This window comes from Erpetoichthys calabaricus, chromosome 18, assembly GCF_900747795.2.
Source record: "Erpetoichthys calabaricus chromosome 18, fErpCal1.3, whole genome shotgun sequence".
NCBI classification, from domain to species: Eukaryota; Metazoa; Chordata; class Cladistia; order Polypteriformes; family Polypteridae; genus Erpetoichthys; species Erpetoichthys calabaricus.
The window spans coordinates 68,284,482-68,312,437 of record NC_041411.2 but is presented as its reverse complement, the minus strand read 5'-3'; the positions used below and the strand labels follow the sequence as shown (position 1 = coordinate 68,312,437).

General features: G+C 39.6%; 1 protein-coding gene across 8 annotated transcripts in view; it reads right to left on the bottom strand.

Annotated features, from left to right (window-relative positions):
- dock3 (dedicator of cytokinesis 3) overlaps positions 1-27,956 on the bottom strand; it is a 970,442-nt gene that overhangs the window by 179,382 nt on the left and 763,104 nt on the right. For all 8 annotated transcript variants that reach the window (XM_051921401.1, XM_051921404.1, XM_051921402.1 and 5 more), the window contains 2 exons: positions 25,755-25,843; positions 12,817-12,942 (listed from right to left, as the gene is read on the bottom strand). In XM_051921401.1, coding sequence (XP_051777361.1) covers positions 12,817-12,942; positions 25,755-25,843 — 215 coding nt within the window. The remainder of the gene's footprint in view (positions 1-12,816; positions 12,943-25,754; positions 25,844-27,956) is intronic.

Genomic DNA, 27,956 nt, shown 5'->3' with positions numbered 1-27,956 from the left:
TCTGGATGCCCAAAACAATCAGAAAGGGGATTCATCAGAGAAAATTAACTTTACCCCAGCAGTCCAATCCCTGGACCTTTTGTAGAATATCAGTCTGATGTTTTTCTTTCTGCCCTACTTGACACCCACCAGGCCATACTCCAAAAGTCTTCATTTCACTCACACCTGCCTGCTGCCATTCCTGAGCAAGCTCTGCACTGGTGGTGCCTGAAACTGAATCAACGTTAGGAGACGGTGCTGGTTCTTGCTGGATTTCTTGGGCACCCTGAAGCCTTCTTCACAACGGCAGTGGAATTGGATTTTTTTGGGATGAAGTTCATTTTCAGGACAAAGAGGGACTTTGCAATTAATTGCAATTTTTCTGATCCCTCTTCATAACATTCTAGAGTAGATGCAATTTGCCATCATAAAAACCGAGGCAGCAAACTCTGTGAAAATTAATATTTGTGTCATTCTCAAAACTTTTGGCCACAACTGTAGTGTACACAGAAAATGGACCAGAATGAAAATGTGGAAAGCACCTGCTTTCTCTAAAAATTGGGTGTTACGATGCCGGTAGATAGGCCAGGAGGTTGCTGCTCACCCACTGACGGGCTCTCTCAAGCGTGACCATGTCTTACCAATACTGACCTCACTGCATTGGCTTTTGGTCCGCTGCAGAATTGATTTTAAAATCCACTCTTACATTTCAGAAAACTCCTTCACATTTACGCACCAACAAGAGCATTGCATTCTACTAGCCAGGTGCTCTTAGTGGTCAAAAACACTTTTGTCATAGCTGGATTTTAATTCCACTTCTGATAGATTATATTTGCATAGAAAGAACGTATAGCTGGTGGATCTGTTATCGTTATTAGCCTCTATTTTGCTCTGCTTTCTTTTCTGGTTTTCTCTGCGTTCTTTTCCGCTATCACCCCCTGATCAAAATCTTGTGCAGCCTCCTTTGATGCTGGAATGAAAGCAGATACCCCACCTGTCCATGGCACTCACTGCATTGAATCTTCTAGGATGAACCATAAATAACAACAAGGAATGACTCAAGTATATTCATGTTAGGTAGAATACCCAGTGGAGGGTTGGTAGTCTCTTGGACTTGGAACCCCTGCAGATTTTTGTTTTCCTCATCCAGCATTTCACTCTTGTACTTTATTGCAATATTTTCTGTCCTCTTGGCCCATCTGACCACATCATCGGGTTCATCAATCTGTAAATAAGGTGTCACACACGTGCGTATGGGAGGCAGCTAAAAGGCTCAAATGATGGAAATCCTATGTCAGACCAGGGGGTGGCAGTGTGCACTAACTCTTTCTCTTTCAGACCACCCGAGAGAAATTCCGCCTGGGCCTGTTGACATCACTTCCAGTTCTGGACCAGTCGTCGTCACTTCTGGTTTCAGTGATGCCACTTCCGGTACTGGGCCTGAAGACATCACTTCTGGTTCCATCACCCATGACATCACTTCTTGTTATAGCCCAATGCCAGCATTTCCTCCACCCGACTTTAAAAACTCCATTTTGTAAGCCATGACTCATTTCTCTTTTGGACTCAACTCTGTAAAGACTGAATGATGGTTTTGCTCTCTTTTTGTGGCCAAATCTTCAAGTATACAGGGTGGCTACCCCAAAACCTTTCCTGTGCTCTTCTCTTTTATTTACAAAGGACTCACTGGATCTATTTCTAGTCTATTTGTGCTATGTAAATGCGGATTGATTTATTCTTACTTACCATTTTTGGTATGTCATTTATTCAACCTTATTCTTATCTATTTCTAATGTGTTTTACGTTTTTCGCATTTTCTTCTTTGACATCATGTAAAACACTTTGAGCAACGTTTTTTGTATGAAAATGTGCCATAGAAAGAAATGTTGTTGGTACAGTTTAGCTACAGAATTTTTTTAACACATGTGAAGTCTGGCAGAAAGGGAAAATTTTAATTTGACGTTATGGAAAGACTGGGTAATCATGCTGGAAAGGTTCCTGGTTACTTAATTTGCCTTCAGCGTCCCACAAATGCCCCCAGCTGAGTTAAAGAAGAGGAGAAAGAAGACTAATGGCATGTTTAAAGTGTATTGGCTCCGTGGCCTAGCTTGAGATTTTTCAGGCGCTTCTTATAAACTGAAGGAGAAGCAGGTAATTAATGTACTTATTGAAATGAAAAAATGAGGATGAATAGTGAAAGAAAGAAAGAAAGAAAGAAAGAAAGAAAGAAAGAAAGAAAGAAAGAAAGAAAGAAAGAAAGAAAGAAAGAAAGAAAACTTACACCCGGCTATCTTCATCTCTGCAGCAGGGAGACATAGAAGGAGGAAGAGGATGAAACAACAAATGGGTAGAAGAGTTGTGGGGGGAAAAAAAAGAACAGAAAGGTCAATCGCTAAATGAAAATGAACCAACAGAACTTCATTTACATACATCCACGATTTGTGTGAATTTTCCACTTATTTTAGGGAGATAATAAGAATGACAAAAATTTGTGGGTAAAACCCCCTTTTGAACCAATAAGGCCCGTGTCCTGTTAGTGTGCTAAGCACTGTTTGATTTTGTGGTGTAAATTTTGTGACACAGCATGTTAAAACAAGCTCTATTAAAAGAAATGGTGGATCAGCCCAGTGGTAGCCAGACAAGGAGATCAATCGTAAAATCCAGCTGCCACGTTTCGTCATGACTACAAATGGAAGTTTCACACAGACAAAGAAAAAAGAGCCGAAAGTTAATTCCATAGTGAAAAATAATAAAAAAAACCAGATTGTTAGAAAGATGACCTTTTGGCCCTTAAGCTTTCATTAGCCATGTCTTTTTATTTTTCACCAAAGTGTTAACTTTTACCTCTCATTTCTCCTTTTTGTGGATGCCAACTCACAGACTTCGCCCATCATTCTGCTGTACAAATTTGTAGTTCTTATTCTTTGAGCATCTTGATGTGGTCACGCTAAACACAGTTAAGAGGGTTTATGGTATAGTAGAGTTAGGCTGGGTTTGGGTGGAAATTTTGAAAAGCATGCCCAACTCATGCCATGCTTTAGGGTAGCCAGAGTATGCTGCTTCTTTGGAATGGAAGACATTTTCGTAATAAAAGACGCTGAGGAAAAACTTTACTTTTTCAGGCAATCTTCAACATATAAATAAAATGGGTGCGTCTTTATACTTCCGTTAAAACCTCACAAGAAAACTCAGTGTATGTTTTTTTTTTTAAAGAGGTCATTTTTCAACTCGGGTAAAATAGGAATTGGAAATTTTGTGTTACTGTGCCTGGAAATGTATGAAAATTTAAAAAACGTGAGGAGTTTTTGTGGTCTTTGCCTGAATGAGTCCCTTCAACAAAATTCCAAAGTGACATGTTGACGGGTGAGTCTGCTTCCAGTCACTTAGCCAACAGGGGATTGTTTTTACTTCACCTCATTCCTTTCACTTCCAATAGTTGATTTTTGCAGTGTAAGAAGAAGAAAAGTATGGGTGAGGAGAGCATAAGAACATAAAACAATTGACAAACGAGAGGAAACTATTCAGTCCATCAGGATCGTTTGTTTAGCTAGTAGCTAAGCTGTCTTAATATCTCCTCCTGATTCCTTTTAAAAGTCATCAAGGTTTCTGCTTCAACTCCTTGTCTCCACAGTTTGTTTTAGAGTCCCACAACTCTTTGCATAAAGAAGTGCTTCCTGAGTTCCGTCTTTATTGCACTTCCCCTTCATTTCCACTGATGTCTTTGAGCACGCGATTCACCCTTAAGCTGAAAGCTTGTTGCTGGATCTCCTTTATTAATGCGTTTGAGGATTTTAATTACCTGGATGAGTTCCCCACACAGTCTCCTCTGCTCGAGAAATTGGCCTCAACTTTGTTAAAGAACTTTGATCCTCAAAAACATTTTTTTCAGGGAGGACGTTAAGAAATTATGAAATGTTGTGGGCAAGACTTGGAGTAGCAGGGATATTAGACTGAAAACACAGTTTTGTAAACTCTGTCTTTATTTAATGAAAACATATTGTTTTTGTTTTTTGATTTCTTTCATCAATATCTGCCCAAAAAATGTGGTGCAGATTGCTGTTATTATAATAAAATTTCCATCAGTTTTTATCTTCTAAAGCACCATTCACAGCGTGCATCATCAAACACACTTTACCAAGTGAAGAACACAACGACAGGTGATCAGTCTTACAAATTCCCAGCTTTATAATAGTTTAAGTCAAACTGAGGAGGTGTGCCAGTTGAGCAAGATTAGGCTGTGAGCTAGCAATGAATCAAAAACAACTACCGTATATACTCGAAACTCGATCATAAAATCAGATCCCGACTTATACGCCCGTTCAAAAATGCGACACTTAATTTTTTTTTTTTTGCATCTTCTTGCCTTCTCCAATCTTGCACCAGTTTCTCAAACGCATCAAATTTTGTTGCAGCAGCGCAGTTACCAATTTCTTTCGCCACTTCAACGGTTTTAATTTAAAAACAGCTTCATATTTTCTTCTGATCAAACACTCCATCGTAAAGGTGTATGAGGGTGTGAGATACAAAAAACACTAAACAATGCAAACGTCACTTCAGAATAGTTCGGGTATTACCGTGTGGTCACGTAGGCACAATACTACTATCTCAGGTGGGTGTTAGCATGTCATAATCTCTTGGACCAATAACGTGAGTTTTCCGCATTCGACTTATGCCACCAACATTATAAAATACCGGAAATTATACGGTGGAATGAAGCCCAACTTATACGTGGGAGAACGTAAATGCGAGTATATATGGTACAACAAAAATAACATTCAGGTTGGCTGCTCTATCAGGATCCTCAAAAGAGGGTAATTAGAACGTGTGGGTCTTTAGAAAAGCCTTAGACAACAAAGTAAAAAGAGGTGGGCAGTAGACTTTGAGTCAAGGATAACACACTAAGGAGGGTTTGATTCAATCTGGTTTGGATTCTAGAGCTGTTCATGGCCAGAGTAGTGTGTGTAGTGTTCAATTTTAAATTGTACGAGGGAACATGCGGACCTTCAGCTCTCAAATAAAGGTGGGTCATACAGAGCAGGGGCGGGCAAAGTCGGTCCTGGAGGGCCGCAGTGGCTGCAAGTGTTTGTTCCAACTCAGTTGCTTAATAAGAAGCACTTATTGCTCAAGTGACATTTTTATGCTTCATTTCAGTTGTCTCACTTGTTAAGATTTTAGATAGATCTTTATTGTCATTGTCACTTTTACAAAGGAACAACGAAATTGAAGAAAGGAACAACGAAATTGAACCCCTATTGCTTATTTTAGCCTTAAACAGTTGTATTCTTGGTTTTTAATTGCTCCTTATTAGTAATAAAATGCAAATGACAAAAGCAGTTCTCTATTTAGCTTGTTTACGGTAACATCCAAGTGTATTTATCAAGCATTATTTGGTTTCATTAAATACTTAGAAGGAAAGTGAAGAGAAAAAAGTGAAGGACTGAGAATTACTCATCCGTTTTTGGCTTCAAGTCATATGGATGATATTCTTATAAAGGAAAAAAAAATTAGGATATGAGAATGAGCTGAAGTGGCAAACAAGCCTTGAAATTAAATTATTAGCAAGGATCGTTTTCTAATTAAGCAACTGGGTTGGAACAAAATCCTGCAGCCGCTACGGCCCACTAGGACTGACTTTGCCCAACCTTGATATAGAGCAAGGTGAACATTTCCATTTTACTGCAGATTATGTTGTTTTCACTATGATTATATACCACCGTACATTTAGTACATCACTGATATAACTTTCGAAAGTAGTGCTCCTCAACCAAACATTGATGATTATAGAAACAGCACTAGTAGGATTGACTACTACAATTCTGTGTTCACTGGATGTTCAAACTGTTCTTTATACAGCTTCCAGTTAATCCAAAATGCTGCTGCAAGAATTATTACAAGAAGAAGAAAATACGAACACATAACTACAGTTCTAAAATTCTTACATTGGCTCCTGGTTAAGTTTAGGGAAGATTTCAAAATCCTCCTTTTAACATATAAAGCCTTAAATGGCCAAGGTCCGGCTTACTTATCTGAACTTACCATGGCTTTCAAACCATGTAAGAACACACATTAAGATCTCAAGATGCCGGTCTACTTATGATTTCAAGGATTAATAAAATAACAGTGGGAGGCCAAGCTTTTAGTTACAGGGCCCCTAAACTGTGGAATGGTCTGCCTGCTACTATAAGAGATGCCCCTTCGGTCTCAGCTTTCATATCCCGGCTGAAGACTCACTACTTCAGTTTAGCACACCCTGACTAGAGCTGCTGATTAACTGTACAGATTGCATCTCTGTTGTTAGTCATTAGTACTTAAACATAAGTAACATGATAGTTCTAATTTGTTACTAACCCTCACCTATTCTGTTTCTCTTCTCTGTACTCACATGTGGCACTTGGTGTCACTGCCCAGCTGCCAAGTTGTTTTACCTGCCTAAGCTAAAGTCATCTCTGATGGAGGATCGCAGGAATTGTTGCGTAGAGGGGTCCTTTCATCGGATTGGCTGGCCCAGCACTGACTCAGCTGTGGACTGGCCAATAGGAAGAGGCAGCTTGATGGTTGAGGTCTCCATGACTCTGAACAAATCCAAATCGTATTATGTGAAATTCTGCTCTGTACTTGTAATGTTTCTATTGCACTGTTATATTGTATTGAGGATTACTTGTGTTCTATTCTGTGTGTTGTATTGTATTTACCTCCTTCTTTTTGATACCCACTGCACGCCCAGCCTACCTGGAATGGGGTCTCTCTTTGAACTGTCTTTCCAAAGGTTTCTTCCATTTTTTTTCCCTACAAGGATTTTTTTGGAGAGTTTTTTCTTGTCTTCTTAGAAAGTCAAGGCCGAGGGGCTGTGAAAAGGCAGAGCCTGTTAAAGCCCATTGCGGCACTTCTTATGTGATTTTGGACTATACAAAATAAATTGTATTGTATTGAATGTAAGAATATTAAAGTAAAGCTTGCGTATGTGCGGAAGTTGTGAGTATCTGACAATCTCCTCATTTGTCAGCAAACATTTCTCTGTTATTGTCGTTGTTGCATTCTGTATTGTAGAGCATGTCTGACATGTCAGTAAACCATACTATAAACCAGCTGCTCAAGGGCTCTTTATTCAGGCTTATCTCTCGTCATTCTTTGTCACTGAAGCACCTGCCTAATTTGGCTTGACGCTCAGGAGATGTCATTGCCAGAGTTCTTTTTGGTACCATGAATGCATGTAGCACTGCATTTTGCTTTCTTATCGATCGCTTTGGTATAATGACAGGAGGAGAGATCAGTCTGCAAGGCATTTATCTGAGTTTGTTACAAATGCATTCTGTATCCCATTGTTCTGGTGTGGAAAATATTCCGTTTTTCGACTGCAATCTGTTTATGTGAAATTTTAATTATTTTGCTCAGATAAACCAGGATAAACTGAATTTACAGGACTTTAATTACATACATTGCAAGCATCCTTTTGTATTGTACTAGTAATTTATGTGTTTGATCTAGTGAGTTTCTTTTTCAATTACTTTACTGATCTGGGAATAGAAAATAATCACAGATGCCGTAGAACCCGTTTTAATTAATTTATAACCTGTGAATGTATGGATGCCGTAGGACTAGGAATTACCAAAATTAGTTTACATCTTGGGAAAGAAAAGAGTGCAGAGGTACTTAAAAGATCAAACATTTTAATTAGAGTTATTTGCCATCAGGACAAGATAAGCCAATCAAATGTGAGCAATGTCACATGTCCCAAATCGTCATTTCATTTTAACATAAATATGGCTTGTCTTGTGGAACAAACAGAAGAAAGAAATGGAAGAAAAAAAAGAGGCCTGATAAGTCTTGTACCAGGAGCCCAGTGGGGATGCTGGAGCAAACTGGTAACATTGGCACTCCAAGGAGAGGTGACATGAGACATAGGCCACAAACATGGATGAGATTCTGTAAGAGGAGACCATAGTATGGCTCAAATGAGACAATGTTTGGGGATGACTTGGCCGCAGAGGTGAAGAGAACAGTAACAAAAGACATAAAAGACGTAGAGAAAGAGTAAGTGTGCCTTGCGCCCATTTAGAGCAGGACTTGAAACAGACACAATTTGTGCAAGTGTAAGGCTGATCACTTATCCTTCAGCAGCATATTATAAACCATTATCTAAGTGGCTGTGGAGCTTTATAATTCAATTGAGTTACCGCATAAGCAAGCCGTGTGAAAGTGGCTACACAGCGCATCATAACACAGCAATACGGGCCCAGCAACTGCATAAGGTATTGTTTAAATTACACAGGTAATGACATACCCCATCATACGAGTGGCTTTGAAGGATGTTTTTGTTTAGTTTTATTCTTTTTATAACCAAATAAGGTTCTGCTCATTCTTTAGATATTCTGTCTATTTAGATATTTATTTATTTTCTTAGTTATCTACTGTGGCACGCAGCTGGGGTTGGCACCCAGCCGGGATGCCCAGGAGGACAGAAGGAGGGCTCATGCCTCCTCCGGACCATGAGGGGGCGACCACCCTGGTTCCTTTGGGGGCCACGGGTACAGAGCTGGGAAGCTCAACCTTGTAGGGGCCCATGGTCACCGCCAGGGGGCGCCACCAGTGCCTGGAGAACCCTGGACCTCAGCACTTCCACCACACCCGAAAGTGCTGGGGGGAAGAAGGCTGAGGACACCCGGAGGGCTTCCGTGAGCACAGCCGGCACTTCCGCCACACAGGGGAGTGTCCGCGGAGGAGTGTCGGGAAGCACCTGGAGCCCATCCGGGCTTGTATAAAAGGGGCTGCTTCCCTGCAAAGGGGGACTAGAGTCGGGCGAGGAGTGGACGAAGTCTGATTGGAGAACAGTGGAGGAAGCCTGAAGGAACCACTGAGAAGAGAGGCCTGGACTTTGGGGGATTGGTGCTGGAGGCACTGGGTTTGTGCAAATCTAAGGATTGTAAATAGTGTAAATAAACGTGTGTTGGGTGAAAATATGATGTCCGTCTGTCTGTGTCCGGGCTGCTTCTCACACTACCTATTTAAGCATTTATTTATTTAAAGAGCTTATGTACAAAGCCAAATTTCCCCCTTGGGGACAAATAATAATCTATCTATCTATCTATCTATCTATCTATCTATCTATCTATCTATCTATCTATCTATCTATCTATCTATCTATCTATCTATCTATCTATCTATCTAATGATGCCTTTCATATCTATCTATCTATCTGAGTGGTGGCTCTGAGGCTAGAGATCTGCACTGGCAATCGGAAGGTTGCCGGTTCGAATCCCGTAAATGTTTTTCCTTTGTCCCCCGCCAATGCACAGTATAAAGAACAGTATAAGGCACACAGCACTTTATCTTCTTTCTTTTTCTTCATCTTTTCTATCTCTTTTACCTCAACTCCTCCCAACTCTGTCTGCTTTTATAGAGCACCTGACTGACAGAGAGCAATGAACAGGCGCAGACTAAAAAATTGTTAATAGTAACCTGCTTATGGTTTTATGAGGGATGTTCAAAAAGTTTCCGCACTTTTATATTTTCATTGGAAATGGTGAAGGCAGGAGTAGTAATTGGGCATTGAAAAGTTAGGGTTAGGGTTAGGGTTACAATATAATAATAAGGGGTACAAGGCGGAGTGGTGGCTCTGAGGCTAGGGATCTGCACTGGCAATCGGAAGGTTGCCGGTTCGAATCCCGTAAATGTCAAAAGGGACTCTGCTCTGTTGGGCCCTTCAGCAAGGCCCTTAACCTGCAATTGCTGAGCGCTTTGAGTAGTGAGAAAAGCGCTATATAAATGCAAATAATTATTATTAATTATTAATAATTATTATCTATCTAATGATGCCTTTCATATCTATCTATCTACAGTGAGGAACATAAGTATTTGAACACCCTGCGATTTTGCAAGTTCTCCCAGTTAGAAAACATGGAGGGGTCTGAAATTCACATTGTAGGTGCATTCCCACTGTGAGGGACAGAATGTATAAAAACAATTCAGGAAATCACATTGTATGATTTGTACAGAATTTATTTGTATTGCACTGCTGCACATAAGTATTTGAACACCTGAGAAAATCAGTGTTAATATTTGGTATAGAAGCCTTTGTTTGCAATTACAGAGGTCAAATGTTTCCCGTAGTTCTTGACCAGGTTTGCACACACTGTAACAGGGATTTTGGCCCACTCCTCCACACAGATCTCTTCTAGATCTGTCAGGTTCCGGGGCTGGCGCTGAGCAACAACGGAGTTTCAGCTCCCTCCAAAGATTTTCGATTGGATTTAGGTCTGGAGACTGGCTAGGCCACTCCAGAACCTTGATATGCTTCTTACGGAGCCACTCCTTGGTTATCCTGGCTTTGTGCTTCGGGTCATTGTCATGTTGGAAGACCCAGCCATGACCCATCTTCAGTGCTCTGACTGAGGGAAGGAGGTTGTTGCTCAAAATCTCACAATACATGGCTCCATTCACCCTCTCCTTAATATAGTGCAGTCGTCCTGTCCCCTTCGCAGAAAAGCACCCCCAAAGCATGATGTTTCCACCTCCATGCTTCACAGTAGGGATGGTGTTCTTGGGATGCAACTCCTCCTTCTTTTTCCTCGGCGAATGAAGTTTAGACCAAAAAGTTCTATTTTGGTCTCATCTGACCACATGACTTTCTCCCATGCCTCCTCTGGATCATCCAGATGGTCATTGGCAAGCTTCAGACGGGCCTGGACATGTGATGACTTGAGCAGGGGAACCTTCCGTGCAATGCGTGATTTGAAACCATGACAGCATAGTGTTCTACCGACAGTGACCTTTGAAACTGTGGTCCCAGCTCTCTTCATGTCATTGACCAGCTCCTCCCGTGTAGTTCTGGGCCAATTCCTCACCTTTCTTATCATCTGTGATACCCCACAAGGTGAGATCTTACATGAAGCCCCAGTCCGAGGGAGACTGACAGTCGTCTTTAGCCTCTTTCATTTTCTGACAATTGCTCCAACAGTTGATCTATTTTCACCAAGCTGCTTGGCAGTTGCCCCGTAGCCCTTTCCAGCCTTGTGGAGGTCCACAATTTTGTCTCTGGTGTCTTTTGACAGCTCTGTGGTCTTGCCCATGGTAGTAGTTGGAGTCTGACTGACTGTGGGGTGGACAGGTGTCTTTAAAGAGCTCAGACAGGTGCTACTAATTAAGATTACTAAGTGGAGTAGAGGTGGACTTCTTAAAGGCAGAGTAACAGGTCTCTGAGAGCCAGAATTCTTGCTGATTGCCAGGTGTTCAAATACTTATGTGCAGCAGTGCAATACAAATAAATTCTGTACAAATCATACAATGAGATTTCCTGAATTTTTTTTTTTTACATTCTGTTTCTCAAAACGGGAATGCACCTACAATGGGAATTTCAAACCCCTCCATGATTTCTAAGTGGGAGAACTTGCAAAATCGCAGGGTGTGCAAATACTTATGTTCCTCACTGTATCTATCTATCTATCTTGTATTAACAGTACTCATAAGAACAGAAATTACAGTCCACTGTTTAATTCATGCTTTTCTTTTGTAACTTGTGTTATTACAAAATTTGGTGAACAGAAAAACATGTATTGGTTTAGTAGTCGAACTCAAGGAAGAGAAGGACTTTGTGCTTTAAGTCTCCACATGAGTGTTGGCCTTTGACACACTCCTCCCTGTCTACTTGCGTCTCCATCTTCCTCTTGAATGAGATTCGTATTATTGTGTGCTATGTAATGGACCAGTGAGCTGTTCAGCTTTGGTTCCTTCTTTTTTCCCAATGCTGAACTTGAATTTAGTGGGTTTGATAATTGATGGGAGGATGAGTTTGACACGCTTTATGTGTTAAATTCTGCCATTACTAGGGCATCATACTACTAAGTAATTGTACTGAATCTGTCACTTCCATCTCTTTGTTCTGCTGTGTTATGCTAAGCACCCTGCACAACAGAAAGCAGTGACCTGTTTTAATACATTTCTGCTTTCTGTCATGATGGTGCTGTCTCTATAATTATCTATTCAATTCTAAAATACTAACTTGGTATCCAGTGTAATGACATAACAATTTTTTTTAACTGTACTGCATATAGCATCTTTGACAAAACAACAAAGAAGAAATATCTCAGAAAATGCACAAGAATGTGACTCAAGAGCAACATATGGCAATAGAGCAAGATTGAAATGGACAACTAAAGGACAAAAAACATCTCCTTTAAAGGAAGCTAGACTCTTTAAAGTAATGTACAGAGGTAGTGCATTTCAGTTGGACGGCCACAATACAGTTTTTACATGATTTTTTTGCAGCTCACTGATTAGACTAAACATTTCTCATAAAACATAACTGAATGTGATTAAATTCTATATTTGCCTAATGCATATGGTGTCATTCAAGCTTATGTACAGAAAAGGGTTAAGAGATGGTAAAGGGGAGCATAGAAAATTTGAAACTGATTATCAGCAATGAGGAGAAAGAGCGTGGCATACGTTCTGCCCAACGTCAACATTTACCATATTTCTGAAAAGGTGGCACTGCCTCCCACTTTTAAATGATGTAAATACTTGTTTACAGTCCACACGTAGCTACTTGCCCAAACGCCAGCTAGCCTGGGCACCCTACCAGTTTCTATTTCCATTCCTCCTAAAGATTATCAACTAAGCAGCATGATATCCAAAGTTATAGAAAGATTTAGTTTGCAGGCATATAAGCTCATGGCAATGCATGACAGCATTTGGAAGGCTCAGATGAACATGCATTAGCAAGGCCGGTGTGTTCTTGAAGCTGGACGCCAAGTGAGTTACACACACAATCACACGCCTACTGTAATATATTTACATAAATACAGATTTAATGTCCTGACCAGTGCTGAGGGATGCTTGTACCTGGCATGATGACATCAGGGAACCCAAGTTTCCTTGTGACCGCAACCCCACGGTTGAAGATCATAGGATTTTCCCTGCGGATTTGTTCCATTTCACCTCGTAGAAGCTGTAAGGAGATTATCAGTCCTGTAGGAAAGAAATGAAAAAGAGATTGAAGTTTATGGGGTTCATCCTAAAACTTGGGAATGAAATCTCATTGTAGCTGAGTTTGTATTCCGCATTTTATATAACCCAAAGGTGAAACATGTTAGGGTAAAACATGAATTTGTAAAGAGCTTCTGACTTGCGCTGCCTGCTTAACTAAGACATTCTCTACCTTTAGCAGGCCGAACATAACCAAAAGAACGATGAGATCATGACATTAAATAATTTTTACTTTGTCCTGTATAAGAATTTATGTTTTTTTAGATATAGAACTGTGTAAAAAACATTTAGTCTTTGTAACTATTTTGGGACTTTTAGATAACATTAAGGTATCAGAGTGTTACAACACTGTGGTGGGCTGGCGCCCTGCCCGGGGTTTGTTTCCTGTCTTGCGCCATGTGTTGGCTGGGATTGGCTCCAGCAGACCCCCCGTGACCCTGTAATTAGGATATAGCGGGTTGGATTATGGTTGGATGGATGGATGTGTTACATCATCATACCATTTATCTGCATGCTGATTGGTACAAACTAATGTGCTCCTCAATCTAACTTATTTAAGATTGTTGCTTTTTTATATTATTCAGTCTTGTCATAGAGAACCGGGCAAGCTTGGTGTAATAAAGGATATCCATCTTTGCATTTGTTTGTATTGGTAGTCTTGACTATACTTTATTTAAGATACTAATTTCGCTGACACTCCACATTGATGGCTAGTTTGGTGCTGCTTAGGTGAATACAGTAGATGGATATTATACAGTAAAGAACCACTATGCTGTAAAGCTCATAGGAGGAAGAGGAGCAAATAAGAAGTTTTATCTGTCACACTCATTGAGGGCTGCCCAAAGGGAGCAGTTTATGATTATATTTCATGACCAGCAGTCAACCCCATTGATTATTGTTAACTTTTAAAACGAGACACTCTGCATAACAGTGTTCTCCAGTCCTGTTCCGCCTAAATACATCGGACTTCCAATACAACTCGGAGTCCTGCCACGTGCAAAGGTTCGCTGACGACACTACTATCGTGGGCTGCATCAGAAGTGGGCAGGAGGAGGAGTATAGGAACCTAATCAAGGACTTTGTTAAATGGTGCGACTCAAACCACCTACAACTGAACACTAGCAAAACCAAAGAGCTGGTGGTGGATTTTAGGAGGACCAGGCCCGTCATGGACCCCATGATCATCAGAGGTGACTGTGTGCAGAGGGTGCAGACCTATAAATACCCGGGAGTCCAGCTGAATGATAAATTGGACTGGACTGCCAATACTGATGCTCTGTGCAAGAGAGGACAGAGCCAACTATACTTCCTTAGAAGGCTGGCGTCTTTCAACATCTGCAATAAGATGCTACAGATGTTCTATCAGACGGTTGTGGCGAGTGCCCTCTTCTACACGGTGGTGTGCTGGGGAGGCCTCACGCCTGGACAAACTGGTGAGGAAGGCAGGCTCTATTGTAGGCATGGAGCTGGACAGTTTGACATCCGTGGCAGAGCGACGGGAGCTGAGCAGGAGAATCCACTGCATCCACTAAACAGTATCATCTCCAGACAGAGGAGCAGCTTCAGCGACAGACTGCTGTCACCTTCCTGTTCCTCTGACAGACTGAGGAGATCGTTCCTCCTCCACATTATGCAACTCTTCAATTTCACCCTGTGGGTAAACGTTAACATTATACAAAGTTATTGTCTGTTATATCTACATTTTTATCACTCTTCAATTTAATATTGTTTTTTATCAGTATGCTGCTGCTGGAATATGTGAATTTCACCTTGGGGATTAATAAAGTATCTATCTATCTATCTATCTATCTATCTATCTATCTATCTATCTATCTATCTATCTATCTATCTATCTATCTATCTATCTATCTATCTATCTATCTATCTATCTATCTATCTATCTATCTATCTATCTATCACAATATAAAGAATAATACACAAATACATTCTGAGAAAATGTTTTATTCATGCATTGTGTGTAAAAGAATTTGATTCAATGTCAAGGGAATACATGTTATAAAATCTGCTTACATTAGTGAAAGGAATTGTATGCATCTTTTGTTTCAGAGTACTGAGGTGCTCAGACGCTGGTTATGTATGCATTCTGGTAACTCAGTGGTTGACGGCCAAGAACTATCGCTCTGATGGCACCCATGTTCCAGATTTGCACAGGTAGCCTCTCACCGGTGGTTAAAAACATCGATGACAATGACATGCAGTACACAAATGAAACGCTACCAGGACTTCGTTCAATTACTGGCCACAGTGTTTTAAGCAACATTATGAGTGCAAGCAACCACTTTGCATGTGAGTCCCCACGTCTACATAGCAGTACTTAGTTTCTCACCAAAGCTTTTGGGTATGGAGGAATATTTCGGACAAAATTATATAAATACGTAAATACTCAAATAAATACATGTATTGTGAAATGTGACAATAATGATATGTGAACATAAATAATTACACGTGTCATGAAATATGTTTTTTGTTGCTTATTATTTAAACAGTTCTCATTTATCCAGTTCTTTATATATTTCATCAACTCCTCACGTAACAGAAAATACACACGAAATGTAAACTATCATTTTGACTCATCAAAGTTTAGAGGGTGGGCTCTGGTAAGTGCTGCTTTTTGATTGGTGATTTGTCGATACTCAAAGTTATGTCAACGCTTGTCTGTGGTGAATATGAAAAGGAAAGAGGGCCCATAATTTTCGTGTGAAGTGGCTACTTTAATTCGCAAGCTCTGAATTCGCAGTCGGGAGTCTGTATCTGAAGTATCATTTGTGAATGATGGGCAAACATTTATGTATATCCTACTGACTATTCACCAGTCAAGACATTGTATTCGTTAGCGTTCACCCTCTCAACTTTAACAGATGGATACTTCATACAAACGATGAAACTCAAAGTGCTTTACAACATGTCAATGATGTACTTACATGCAAAGAAAAACAAATTAATGAATAATAATGAATAAATAGCATACAAAAGATAAATGAATAATGGACACTTCCATAAGAATGATATATAATTAAGAGAAGTACTTAAATATAACTTTCTAAATTACAGTCTGATGATAAGCTCAGGAGGCCAAGGTGGACAGAAAAAATTAAACATCTTTAGTTAAGCTGGAGCAAAAAACAAAATCTGCAGGGGTTCCAGACCAAAAGACCACCCAGACCCCACTGGGCATTCTCCCTAACATAAATGTTCTTAAGTAATTCTTTGTTGTTTTTAAAGGATTTGAGGAATTGGATCTTGTGAGAAGTTGAGGTATATGTTGTCATTCAGACATTATTGGAGGCTGCATGGGACTTTGATCAGGTAGTGGTGGCGTAGATCACTGGAATTGCATACAGAGCTTAGAGACAGGATTGTGTTGAGGTACAGATCAGGGGAAGGCTAGAACAAAAAAATTATTTGGCATTGAACGTTCCCCGAGCATAGTGGTCTCCATAATTCCGAAATAGAAGAGCTGACCACCTGGATAAACCAAGAAATCGTGGGAGAAGAGCCTTGGTAAGCAGGTGACCTAGAATCCAATGGTTTCACTCAGTGAACACCAGAGACCCTGTGTAAAGATGGAATAAACTTCCAGAAGGCTGTCCTTCACTGTAACACTCCACTGGTCTAGAGATTATGACAGAGTGACCAGACAGACGTCTCTCTTCCGTTAAAGACACAGAGAAGCCTGATTGGAGTTTGCAAAAAGACACCAAAAGGAGTTTCCTTAATTTGAAGAAACCAAGGTTAGCACCATGCCTGGAGGAAACCAGGTGATATACCATTCCAACGGTGAAGCATGATGGTGGTAGTATCATGCTATGGGGTTGCTTTTCACCAGAAGTGACTGGGAGACTAGACAGGGTTGAGGGAAAGCTGAATGGTGAAAAGTACAGAGATATCCTTATCTCTGGATCTCAGGATAGACTGAATGTTCAGCTTCCAGCAGGACAATGACCCTAATGACGAAGCAAAGACAACACGTGAGTGGCCTAGGGACAACTCTTGGAAATTCATTGAGTTGCCCAGCCAGAGCCCAGATTTGAACCCAACTGAACATCTCTAGAGACCTGACCATATCTGTCCACAGGCAGTCTCCATTCAACTTGACAGAGCTTGAGAGGATCTGCAGAGAAGAACAGCAGAAAATCCCTAAATCCAGGAGTGTAAAGAGTGTCATGTCTTACCCAAGAACATTCCAGACTGTGATCACTTCCAAAGGCGCTTCAACTAGATACTGAGTAAAAGGTTTTGATATTTTTGTCATTAGGCTATTTCAGTTTTTATTTTTAATAAACCTGCAATAAATTCTAAAACTCTGTTTTTGTTTTGTCATTCTGGGGTATCGAGTGTTACATGATATGGAAAAAAAAAAACAAGTGTAAATGATTTTAGTACAAGGCTGCAACATAACAAAATGCCTAAAAAGTGAAGGGGCCTGAATATGTACTGAATTTAAAGATAATTCTTCATTAACTGTGTAGCAGATAAGGTCTTTGTCCACCTCTCGGACCCTCAGGTACCACTCCAAACACTAAGTAAAAGTGCACAAAGCACTCTACACACCACACTACTCATATAAACACAATACAATACAATAATCACTCTCTCCTCCTCGCCCAGACACTTGCCACCCTACCTCCCAGCTCAGCTCAATGTCTGGGCTTACCCATGAGTCCTTTATACCCTCTGACCCGGAAGTGGTTCCTGCCCAACAGTCCACAGTTCCTTATTCCTTCCGGGTCAGGGTAAACAGTCCTTTTCTTCACCCCGGGAGCACGTCGTTTCTTCCCGTCATGTGACCATGACGTACTCCCGGGTTATAGGGCACATACGAGCCTACGAGCCCCCCTACAGCGACGCCTGGTGGCCCCCAAGGTATCCAGCAGGGCTGCGTATAAAAACTACATAGTCCATGAGGCCCTGCTGGAACTCGGGGGATGTTCACGCTGTTGGGAGAGCTCCTCCTGGCGGCCTGGGGGTGAGAGCCGCAATCGAAAGCCGGCAATCCACCACAACTGAAACTTCACAATAAATCACTTTTAATGGCCAACCACAAGTTCTGGATAAAGTGAATTCAGCTGCATGTTATTACATGAAGTACATACTTGCAAATTAGAATTACCTTCTGGTGATGGCCCACTAGAACCAGCCAAAGCAATCATAATATAGACAATGTCGCGCAAGAGCATCAGATTGTCACCCTTCAGGTTTTTCCCAGGATTGTAATTCCACTGTGGGCCAAGAGGTGGCACTGCCACTAACTGTGATGTCTTCCTTTTCCTCCACAGTGCTGAGGATTCAGCCAGTGAGGACATCTGACTCCACCCCTTCCAGTCCCTGTACCATAAAAGCACAGCCACCTGGAAGAAGGCGTTACTCAATGACTGGGAGAGTAAAGAGCCGGAGCTTCTTTGTGCCTTAACCCCACGTATTATAAACAGCCCTGGAGAGGCAGTATCTTTTGTTGCTTAATGCACCATTGCATGTTCATTTTTTGTTTGGATGATTGAAATAAATGGGGACAACCGGGTTGGCACCCCAACAATTACTTTGAGTCACGAGCCGTCTTTCCCTCGGACGACCACAACAAATTAAAATCAGAGCTGACACTTGGCATCCTGCTTTAGACCCCTCTACTTTAATCCAGACATAGCAGCCTGATACAGGTGTAACTTTCAGTGTATTCTGGGGTGAATTTTTCAAGCAATCTTCATGTCTATGGCCATCCCATGGCGCATTACACTCAGGTTACACGTGTATTCACAGTGGACAGGCTGAATAAATCTAAAGAACTTTTGAATTTGGAGCTCCACCACACTGTGAGGTGCTAGAATTTTGTTTTGTGGCCACAGAACAGCGAAATCCGAGTCTGATATTGTTACACTACACAAACAATCGCTTCTAGCACAAAGATCCACCACCAGCTGGGCACAGCAGCTCTTCTTTCGCTTGTGAGGCAAGACGGCAGGCAGCCGATAATTACAGAACAGATGCGCTGTGCTTCCTGTTTTTTTTAGAATCCTTGTTAACTGTCATCTTGCACCATGCAGACTATACAGTATATGAACAAAACTGACTGATTCTCTTTTTTAATTACTTAAAAATTCTTCTGTTTCGCATTATAACCCATGAGCCATTAGCACTGTTCAACACAAGAGAATTGTCAGATAGATAGATAGATAAGAATAGGCCTATCTATCTATCTATCTATCTATCTATCTATCTATCTATCTATCTATCTATCTATCTATCTATCTATCTATCTATCTATCTATCTATCTATCTATCTATCTATCTATCTATCTATCTATCTATCTATCTATCTATCTATCTATCTATCTATCTTATCCTGCCTACTATACTAAAATCTATCTATCTATCTATCTATCTTGAACCAGAATGGAAGAATGGTGGACCAAAGGGAAATATGACCAGGGGATAAACACTGTCAGTGAAGAACCAGAAGGACTAAAAAATCTTTTCATCAAAACCAAAAAGCAACCCCCCGAAAAAAAAAAAAACAACCAGGAGATGAGAAACCAAAGAAATCAAATCCTAAATTGTATACCAAAGTTTTTTTTTTAACAGTTATCTACAATCTTGGATGCTGTCTGATGCATGACGCTACCCTAGAACATGTCAAGAAAGCGACATCACAAAATGTGGCTAATGAGAAATGGACTAACGCTTGTGGATCCCGTTAACAACAAAATGGTGCTGTGGTAAGTGAAAAACACTATTAATACATTTTTACTTTTACTATTTTTCAGAAGCAATATACAAAGAAAATGACAATTGAATCTCTGAAATTCAAAACTCTTGGGGAATTACATTTGGATAACAGAAAAAAATGTTTAAAGTATGAAAATGTATGAAGAACAGATGTGTTTTGCTGATACATCAAATATAAGGAGGTAGATGTGCCATCTCTTGTCGAGGACTCTGAGATATTACTCAGCATATGAATACCAAAAAACATAAAAGACGTATAATAGAGTAAGTGTGCCAGGTAGAACAGGACTTGAAATACACCCAGTCTGTGCAAGTGTAGGGATGTTCACTTATCCTTCAGCAGCATATCATAAACCACGATCTGAGTGGCTGTGGAGCTTTATAATTCAATTGAGCTACCGCATTAGCAAGCCGTGTCAAAGTGGCTGCAGATCGCATCATAACACAGCAATACCACGGCGGAGTGGTGGCTCTGAGGCTAGGGATCTGCACTGGCAATCGGAAGGTTGCCGGTTCGAATCCCGTAAATGTCAACAGGCACTCTGCTCTGTTGGGCCTTTGAGCAAAGCCCTTAACCTGCAATTGCTGAGCACTTTGAGTAGTGAGAAAAGCGCTATATAAATGCAAATAATTATTATTATTACGGGCCCAGCAACTGCATACGGTGTTGTTTAAATTACACAAGCAATGAAATACCTCATTGTTGTGATGTGAGATTTGGCATATAAGTTGATAAATATTTTGTATGTCTTTATTTGAAACTTAGGCAAAACTAAGTCAGGAAAGTGAATTTTATGAGAGTTTGGGGAAGTGCTTGAAACTAATGAGTCTCTCTCTTATCCCCCCACACAAAGCCAGGTTGCCTAACTGCCAAGCTTTACCTCAATACATGGTTTTGGGGTGGGGGGGTGGGGTTTGTGGCAGGTGTTAAGATGTTCTATTCCCCCATTGCTCTGAAGTATGACTGTTTGGAACTGGCTTGTATACGAAGCCTTCAAGTACCATGACGTCCTATTGGTTCTAGGGGTAGGACAGAGAATCTATAAATTTGCTTGCTTAACCTCACTCTCTCTCTTACCAACCGATGAAGGAGCAGCTCAGACACACCATGAACTGAAAAGGGCAACACAGTGAAGAACACAGCTCGGCAGCCATATTGAGACAGGCAATGCGGCCTGTTCTGAAGAAAGCTGAGCACCAATGATGACTTAACTAGAGATTTTTTTTAAGTAACTAACAAGTCTGTGTGCTGCCTGAATCTACACATCACCATTTAATCAGGTTGTATGGTTGCCAATATTCAAATGTACTTTGCATATTATTATTATTTATGAATATTATCAATAATAAATTGTTTAAATTGTAATTTAACTCCTGCTTGTCTTTTACTACACCTAATTGCCTGAGGTTATAGATGTAGGAGGGAAGGTGGGGAGAAGTTATATGGTACAATACTTATAAACAGTGGTAAGTCTGTGAGATTTGAGGCATTCTGACAAAGGCTACATATTAATAATACCAAAGGGGAAAGTAGAGTAAAATAATACTCTACCAAGACAAAACACCTATCATACGAGTGGCTTTGAAGGATGTTTTTGTTTAGTTTTATTCTTTTTATAACCAAATAAGGTTCTGCTCAATCTTTATAATAAAGATTATATAGTCTTTGTCAATTGTCAGTATAATGACCTATTCTATGATCAGAAAGATCAGCATCAGAGCAGTATAGAATTACTGAAATATTATAGCATAGTTCACAATAGGGCGCAAAGCCTACTGATGCTCACGTCCGAATTATTTTTCCAAAGATTCCAGGACCAGGTTGTGTAAATGAGACTGTCCCCTGCAATGGACTGGCACTCCATGAACCATTCTGGCTCATTCCCACCATGCACCAAGTGCACTGATTCCTTTCAACTATGAATGGTGACAAAATGAAGGAAAATATTTATCCTAAATTATCTGTCATCACTTGTCATATAATGCATTATATACGAGCAAACTGGAAAAAGTGAAGTCCACACAATTCATATTTTACAGAATACCATGCATTTATCATAACTGCACTAGATTCTGAAAAGTTGTTTAGTCTAACTTGTGGAATGGTCTTCTCTTGCATTTATAAAAATAACAAAAGTGAAAATACAAATTGTCCATGCTGTATCGTGCACTCTCTGTCGGTGTGCCATTCATTTTCAGCAGTATCAAACTCAAACAAGTGTCTGGTTCCTCCAATGTTTGAGAAATTGTCACAAATAATATATTTATAGGAATGTCCCCTTGTACTAAAACAAACATGAAAATCTTGAGATCTATGAAGAATGACAGTTTTTGGAAAAGGCATTAAAAACTCAAAATAGCTGCCTTAAATTCTGCAAATGCTTTGACACGTTGTCAGAAAACACAGAACACTGTTAAGACAAGAGGAGTTGATTCTCGGTTGTGACATGCTGGTTGTCGAAAAACTAGTAGGACTGCATATATTTAAATAATATTTTTGTTTACTGCATGTTAAATCAGTCAGCCAAGCTTTAGTTTATGCAGAACTTTACAGATAGTGTCATCATAAATCTATTTAACAAGAATAAACTGTAAAGAATCTTAAATAAAGAATAAATAATCGACTCATCCATTATCAAACCCTCTTTAATCTGTGGCAAATTGGGTTCTGCCAATTGGCGTAACTTGGGGATGTGGGTGTAATACCAGAACACCTGAAGAAAAACCCATGTGGATAAAGTATATCGGTGATATTATCGATGAGACATTACTCACGGCCTTACCCTTGTCCTCTCACTTCACATCCTCACGTGAAGAGGTTGACTGCAAACTCAGGGCCTTGGAGTCAGAAAGCACTGGTGAGGCTGTAATAGAACTCCCCTTACGCCGGGCACACACTGTGTGATTCTTAGAAATCGTGGTCAAATGACTACTCACACTGCACAATAGAATCGTCAGTCATGTGAAAAAGTACATACAGATAGAGTTGTTTGGCTATAGTAACAGTAGACATATTTGTCAGGTGGAAAGGTTCTGATTTGGTGTTGCTTTGCTGCCTCAGGGCCTGGGCAGCTTGCAGTCATCAAGTCAACTATGAATTCTGCATCATATCAAAGTGTGCTTGAGGAGAAAGTGAGGCCATCGGTCTGAAACCTGAAGTCGTAGCAGAAATGGACCTTTCAATGTGATAGTAATCTGAATACACACTAGCAAATCCACCAAGGAATGGCTCACAAAGAAGAAATGAACTGGCCTGGTCAAAACCCTCATTTGAATCCCATTGAAATGTTTGGGGGGGGGGGGGGGGGGGGTATTTTAAACAAGAAGTACATGCAAGAAAATTCACAAACATCTTGCAACTGAAGGAATTTTGCATGGAGGTCTCGTCACAAATTTCAGTGAGTCGTTGTCAGAGATCGGTGGGCAGTTATGCAAAACTTTTCCAAGATGTCATTTGCAAAAAGGGGCAATACAGTATCAGCATCTGAGACCAAGTGTAGATTTATATTTTACCAGCAGATAATTTCATCTATTAATATTTTTGTTGAACAAATGGTTAATGTAGTTAGGCTTAGGGTTAGGATTAGTGGAGAAAAAAACACAAGGGGTAAGCTCTGGCACACATAGTTTAAAATATTATATTTAACTAGGGGACTTTGCATCCTGCTCGCTTCACTTGCCAACCCCGCCCCCCCGGTCTGCACTTTGCATCTCTGCTCTTCGCGTATGTGGACTTCACTTTCACCAAACAACAAATCTTTTAATTCTTGTGTATATGCCTCTTTATTGGGAAGAAATGCTACTTTTCCCTGATGGCAACACAAATTAGACAATCTACAAGTCTACGACTTAAAGTTTAAATCCAAACAATATATTCGATCTCTTTTTCACTGTTCTGTTATTTCACCGAGTAAAAATTTCCGTTTGTTTGCGCTAATGCGATTTTTACTATAATTTTTTAGAGACTTGAGAATTTTAGTACTTTCATGATCTCTAACCTGCTCTGCATGTGTATCGCACCAACGTTTTCGAATTCTTTACGACGTTCTACCTTGTCATCTACTCTTTGTTTTTTATTTCTGGCCCCGGGCGTGATTAAATCTCTTGGCACAAAGTCTCGTCTCGCAGGATGTGAAACTATCTCTCTGAGATACTCACGTCTTGTCCCAGGCTAAAAAGTCTCATCTCGTCCTAGGATTTTGTTTATTATAATAGAGAGATTTAATCAAAGGTCTTAACCCAGCATGGTTGTCTCTCTGAAAGTAATAAATCCTTAATTAACATTATTTTTGTATCATGTGCATAAACCAATCATCTTAGATATACCGTACTTCATCCTATTTATCTATCCAAATAAGGTTAAAAGAGTACGGTCTAGTCAGATACCCCTTCTCCTATATCCATAATTAATTCATTTTTAAGCCTAGGATACGTTACAATGTATAAAAAAATAATTAAATGCACACTAGTCATAAATTAAATAAATAAATCTCAAAAAAACAATATTTAAATAATGGTATCAAATATACACATTTTCATTAAAAGTAATAATAGGGTTTTTAATAAAAAAAGGCCAGAGTCCAATTTTTAACATTAGGGCCCTTTCATAAATTTTAAAATTAAGGTTCATATTCTGCTTAGACTTAGGGTTAGGAATAAGGAAAAGGAACATGATTTTAACCTCAGGGACCCCTAGGAATATTTTTAACATTAGGGATCCAATTTTACTAATTTTAAGTTAAGGGTAAGTGAATATGATACGTTACGGTATACGGTTTGAAAACTGTTTGCTCTCCAGGCCTTACCAACTTCAAGGCAGATCACAAACTGGGACTAATTTGTAGTTAGTGGAACAAGAAATCATTAGAATATTCCATTTCAATTTAACTTAAGGGGGATATTATATAATCTCCCATAGACTATGTACAGGGTGGTCCAGATCTAATTTTGCAATTATTTCTTTGCATTGCATGAAAAGTTGCATAGTTATATCTGGACCATCCTATATTAATATAAAGGCAAACATTTTAACATAACTAAGAAAATACTTCTATCAATTTAAGATAACCTAAACAACTAAGAAATGGCACTTAGCAGTTAAAAAAGCACATGTTCTTTATGTTTTTATTCACATACATCATCTTTATCTGTAGACATGGTTTGCATGATGATTTACTGTTTGCCTGTTCACATATTCAGAAAATGTCAACAGTTTCCATTGGGAGTACTTAATGTTTTCATGTGACTGACTGTATTTTGAGATGCATGTTCAGTCCGACTGACGTGCCACGATGTGGGTGCTCAGACTACATTTGTCCACAGGTAGTTTTATTCATTGACATTTTGTAAGGAGGCTTTACCCATTCAAAAAAACAAAAAAATCTTATATGGCCACAGGCATCTTAAAATGTCAACAAAGAAAAGAGCTGCTTTGTTTACTGTGCTGTGAAACTACCAAAAAATAAAAAGGTGTAACTGGACACCTGGATGTTTGGGAAGTAGTGGACAATATAATCTGTCTGTTTTACAGGGAGATCTGGAAGTTCCTAAGCAATGTAATTTACCATTGTATGTGTGTATGTGTTTGCTTCAAGTTCTTCCAGTAGATGTTTTTAAGACACTTTTATCATTAGTCATTTAGCTGTATGGGTGTTGCCATATGAAAGTTACATTTTTGAAATCATGAAAGCATGACTATAGCAACGCCCAAGGTGCAATGGGCACTCACTACAATAAATGTTTGAGAAATGTAATGGAGACATCAAAAAGAGGTTTGAAAACTGTCGGAGCCCAGTGTGTGCTCTCTCTATTTCTTTCCAATGTCTGTAGTTTCCAGTCAGTGCTACGATAAACTGTCAGGTGGACTGGGGTCTCTAGACAGTCGCAACACGAGTATGTGTGATGCTGTTTTTGAGTATGCCCTGCTATGGATTAGAAATTGTAAAAAACATCAGGAATGGAAGGAATGGGTAGATGAATAGGAAAAACACAAAAGAACATGCACAGCAGTAGTAAAATATGATTTTAAATACAAAACAGACATGAATTCTTACCATAGTTGGTGCTGGGCGCTGTGTACTTGGTGCTTGATTTACGGATGATGTTTTCATGGATTTGATACCATTCATTTTCATTGTTACAACTGAAAAGAAAAACAGAAAAATGTGAAAACATACATAAATAAATCTATTTATCAGTCTGTTGTTACAGGTTATCTAGCTGGGAAGGAGTTGCTGGGGTAGAAAGATCCTAGGACTGGAACTTGTCAGAAGACTATGTTATAACAGAAGCCCATACTGGAGCCTGAAGAGTTCATCCATGTGACAGTGTAGGTAGGTAGTACAGTACCTGGGATGTGTGCCATTACTTGTCAGACTTTAAAATGAGAGAACAAGAGAGCAAGGCAGAGGAAGGGAAATGGTGGGTGATGTGGGTGTACCTCAGGCCCTTTTATATCTAGGGAGCCAGACCTGGTTAAGTTAGGGCAGGTAAAGCTAAATAACATTTTCTATTTATTTGATTGTTAATTTCTCCAGCTAAATGAAGTACAATTTTCTATATAACTTTTAGATGTTAACACTTCTACTTTGTTCCGGATGAGGATAGCACAGAGGGATGTCCCTACTATAATATCTTACATTATCTATCTATCTTTTGTTCAACATGCACTCCTAGGTGGTGTCTTCAGGGCTTTTGTAAGGTAAGTAATTTGACTCAGAAACACAAGATGGCGCTGTTGGTAACTGCTCCCTTTAAGGCCATTTAATGAAAGACCTCTGACGAAACAACAGCTGAAATCACTTTCACCCGTTCTGCCTCCTCAATAGTCCTGTCTCTTCAGCCCCAGACAATATAAGGTATATATACTAAGATAAGATTCTACTACGGTAGAAATCGGGTTTCAGTTTTGGACCTGCCTCTAAGTGCAACAGAGTTCATCACCAGAAACATCTTATACCTCTAATTTGACCTGTCACAATCTTTTTGCTTTGTTTTTTTTTGAATAGTTTGGCCACTGGACCATCAATGAAAGAGGGCTTTGCCACCAAACCCAAGAGGTGTCTGATAGGAAGTGAGCCTACCTGTGAATGAGTAACGTCACGTACGTAAAACTAATTGCTTAAGTAGACCGGACCATGTTTTGTAATTCACACCAACATTTCAAGCTAAAGGATGTCACTGATGAAAAACTTCCTGAAAAATTGTCCCTTGGAGTCATCTTTCTTCATGACAATACTCCGCGATATAGAGTGCATGTGACAGTGGAAACACTGAAAGAATGCAACTTCGAACTGTTGTCCCACCCTGCTTATTCACCTTCAGAGAGACTACATTGAAAAACTTAAAACAGCATCTATCTATCTATCTATCTATCTATCTATCTATCTATCTATCTATCTATCTATCTATCTATCTATCTATCTATCTATCTATCTATCTATCTATCTATCTATCTATCTATCTATCTATCTATCTATCTATCTTATCCTGCCTACTATACTAAAATCTATCTATCTATCTTATCCTGCCTACTATACTAAAATCTATCTATCTATCTATCTATCTATCTATCTATCTATCTATCTATCTATCTATCTATCTATCTATCTCTAGGTCCTTAACCCCCATGGATTGGGAAATTGCACAACTTTTTTTAATGTAATCTTCATTATACATGTACAAAGATAGGAAATTAAAGTTAGGTTCGTGTCTCAAGAAAAAAAAAAAAACAAAATAGACAATGTGACAGCTTCACACAGACAAATGGGAAGAATCAGCTGAGGTTCCTGGGCCTGTTAGTCAGCAGTGCTAACTACTGAGCCACTGTGTTATCTTATAGTAAAGACAGTGACTTTTGTAAATGAAAGCGGCAGAATTAGCCCTGAAAAGCAGGACTAAATTTCATACTCTGTATATGAAGATGAAAGAGGGGAAAAATCAAACGTGTGGCTCTTCAGAACAAACTCACTGAACCCATGCAGAGACGCGTCTAGTTAGCATGGTTATAAAATAAAAAAAAATGTACAGGGGGCAGTGATTTCCAATATAAACAGCCATTCTACTTCAAAGGCATGCATGTCTTCATTTCTAATTTTATCCTGTGAATTGCTGCTCTGCTTGTAGGCAACCAAAGTACAAAGAACTCATCTTAAAAAAAAAATAAAAAATGGAAACAATAATAAAATCACAAATACACAGCCATCAAAGCTGAATAATGAAAACTCTTAACAAGCGAAAAGACCACAACAAAATGT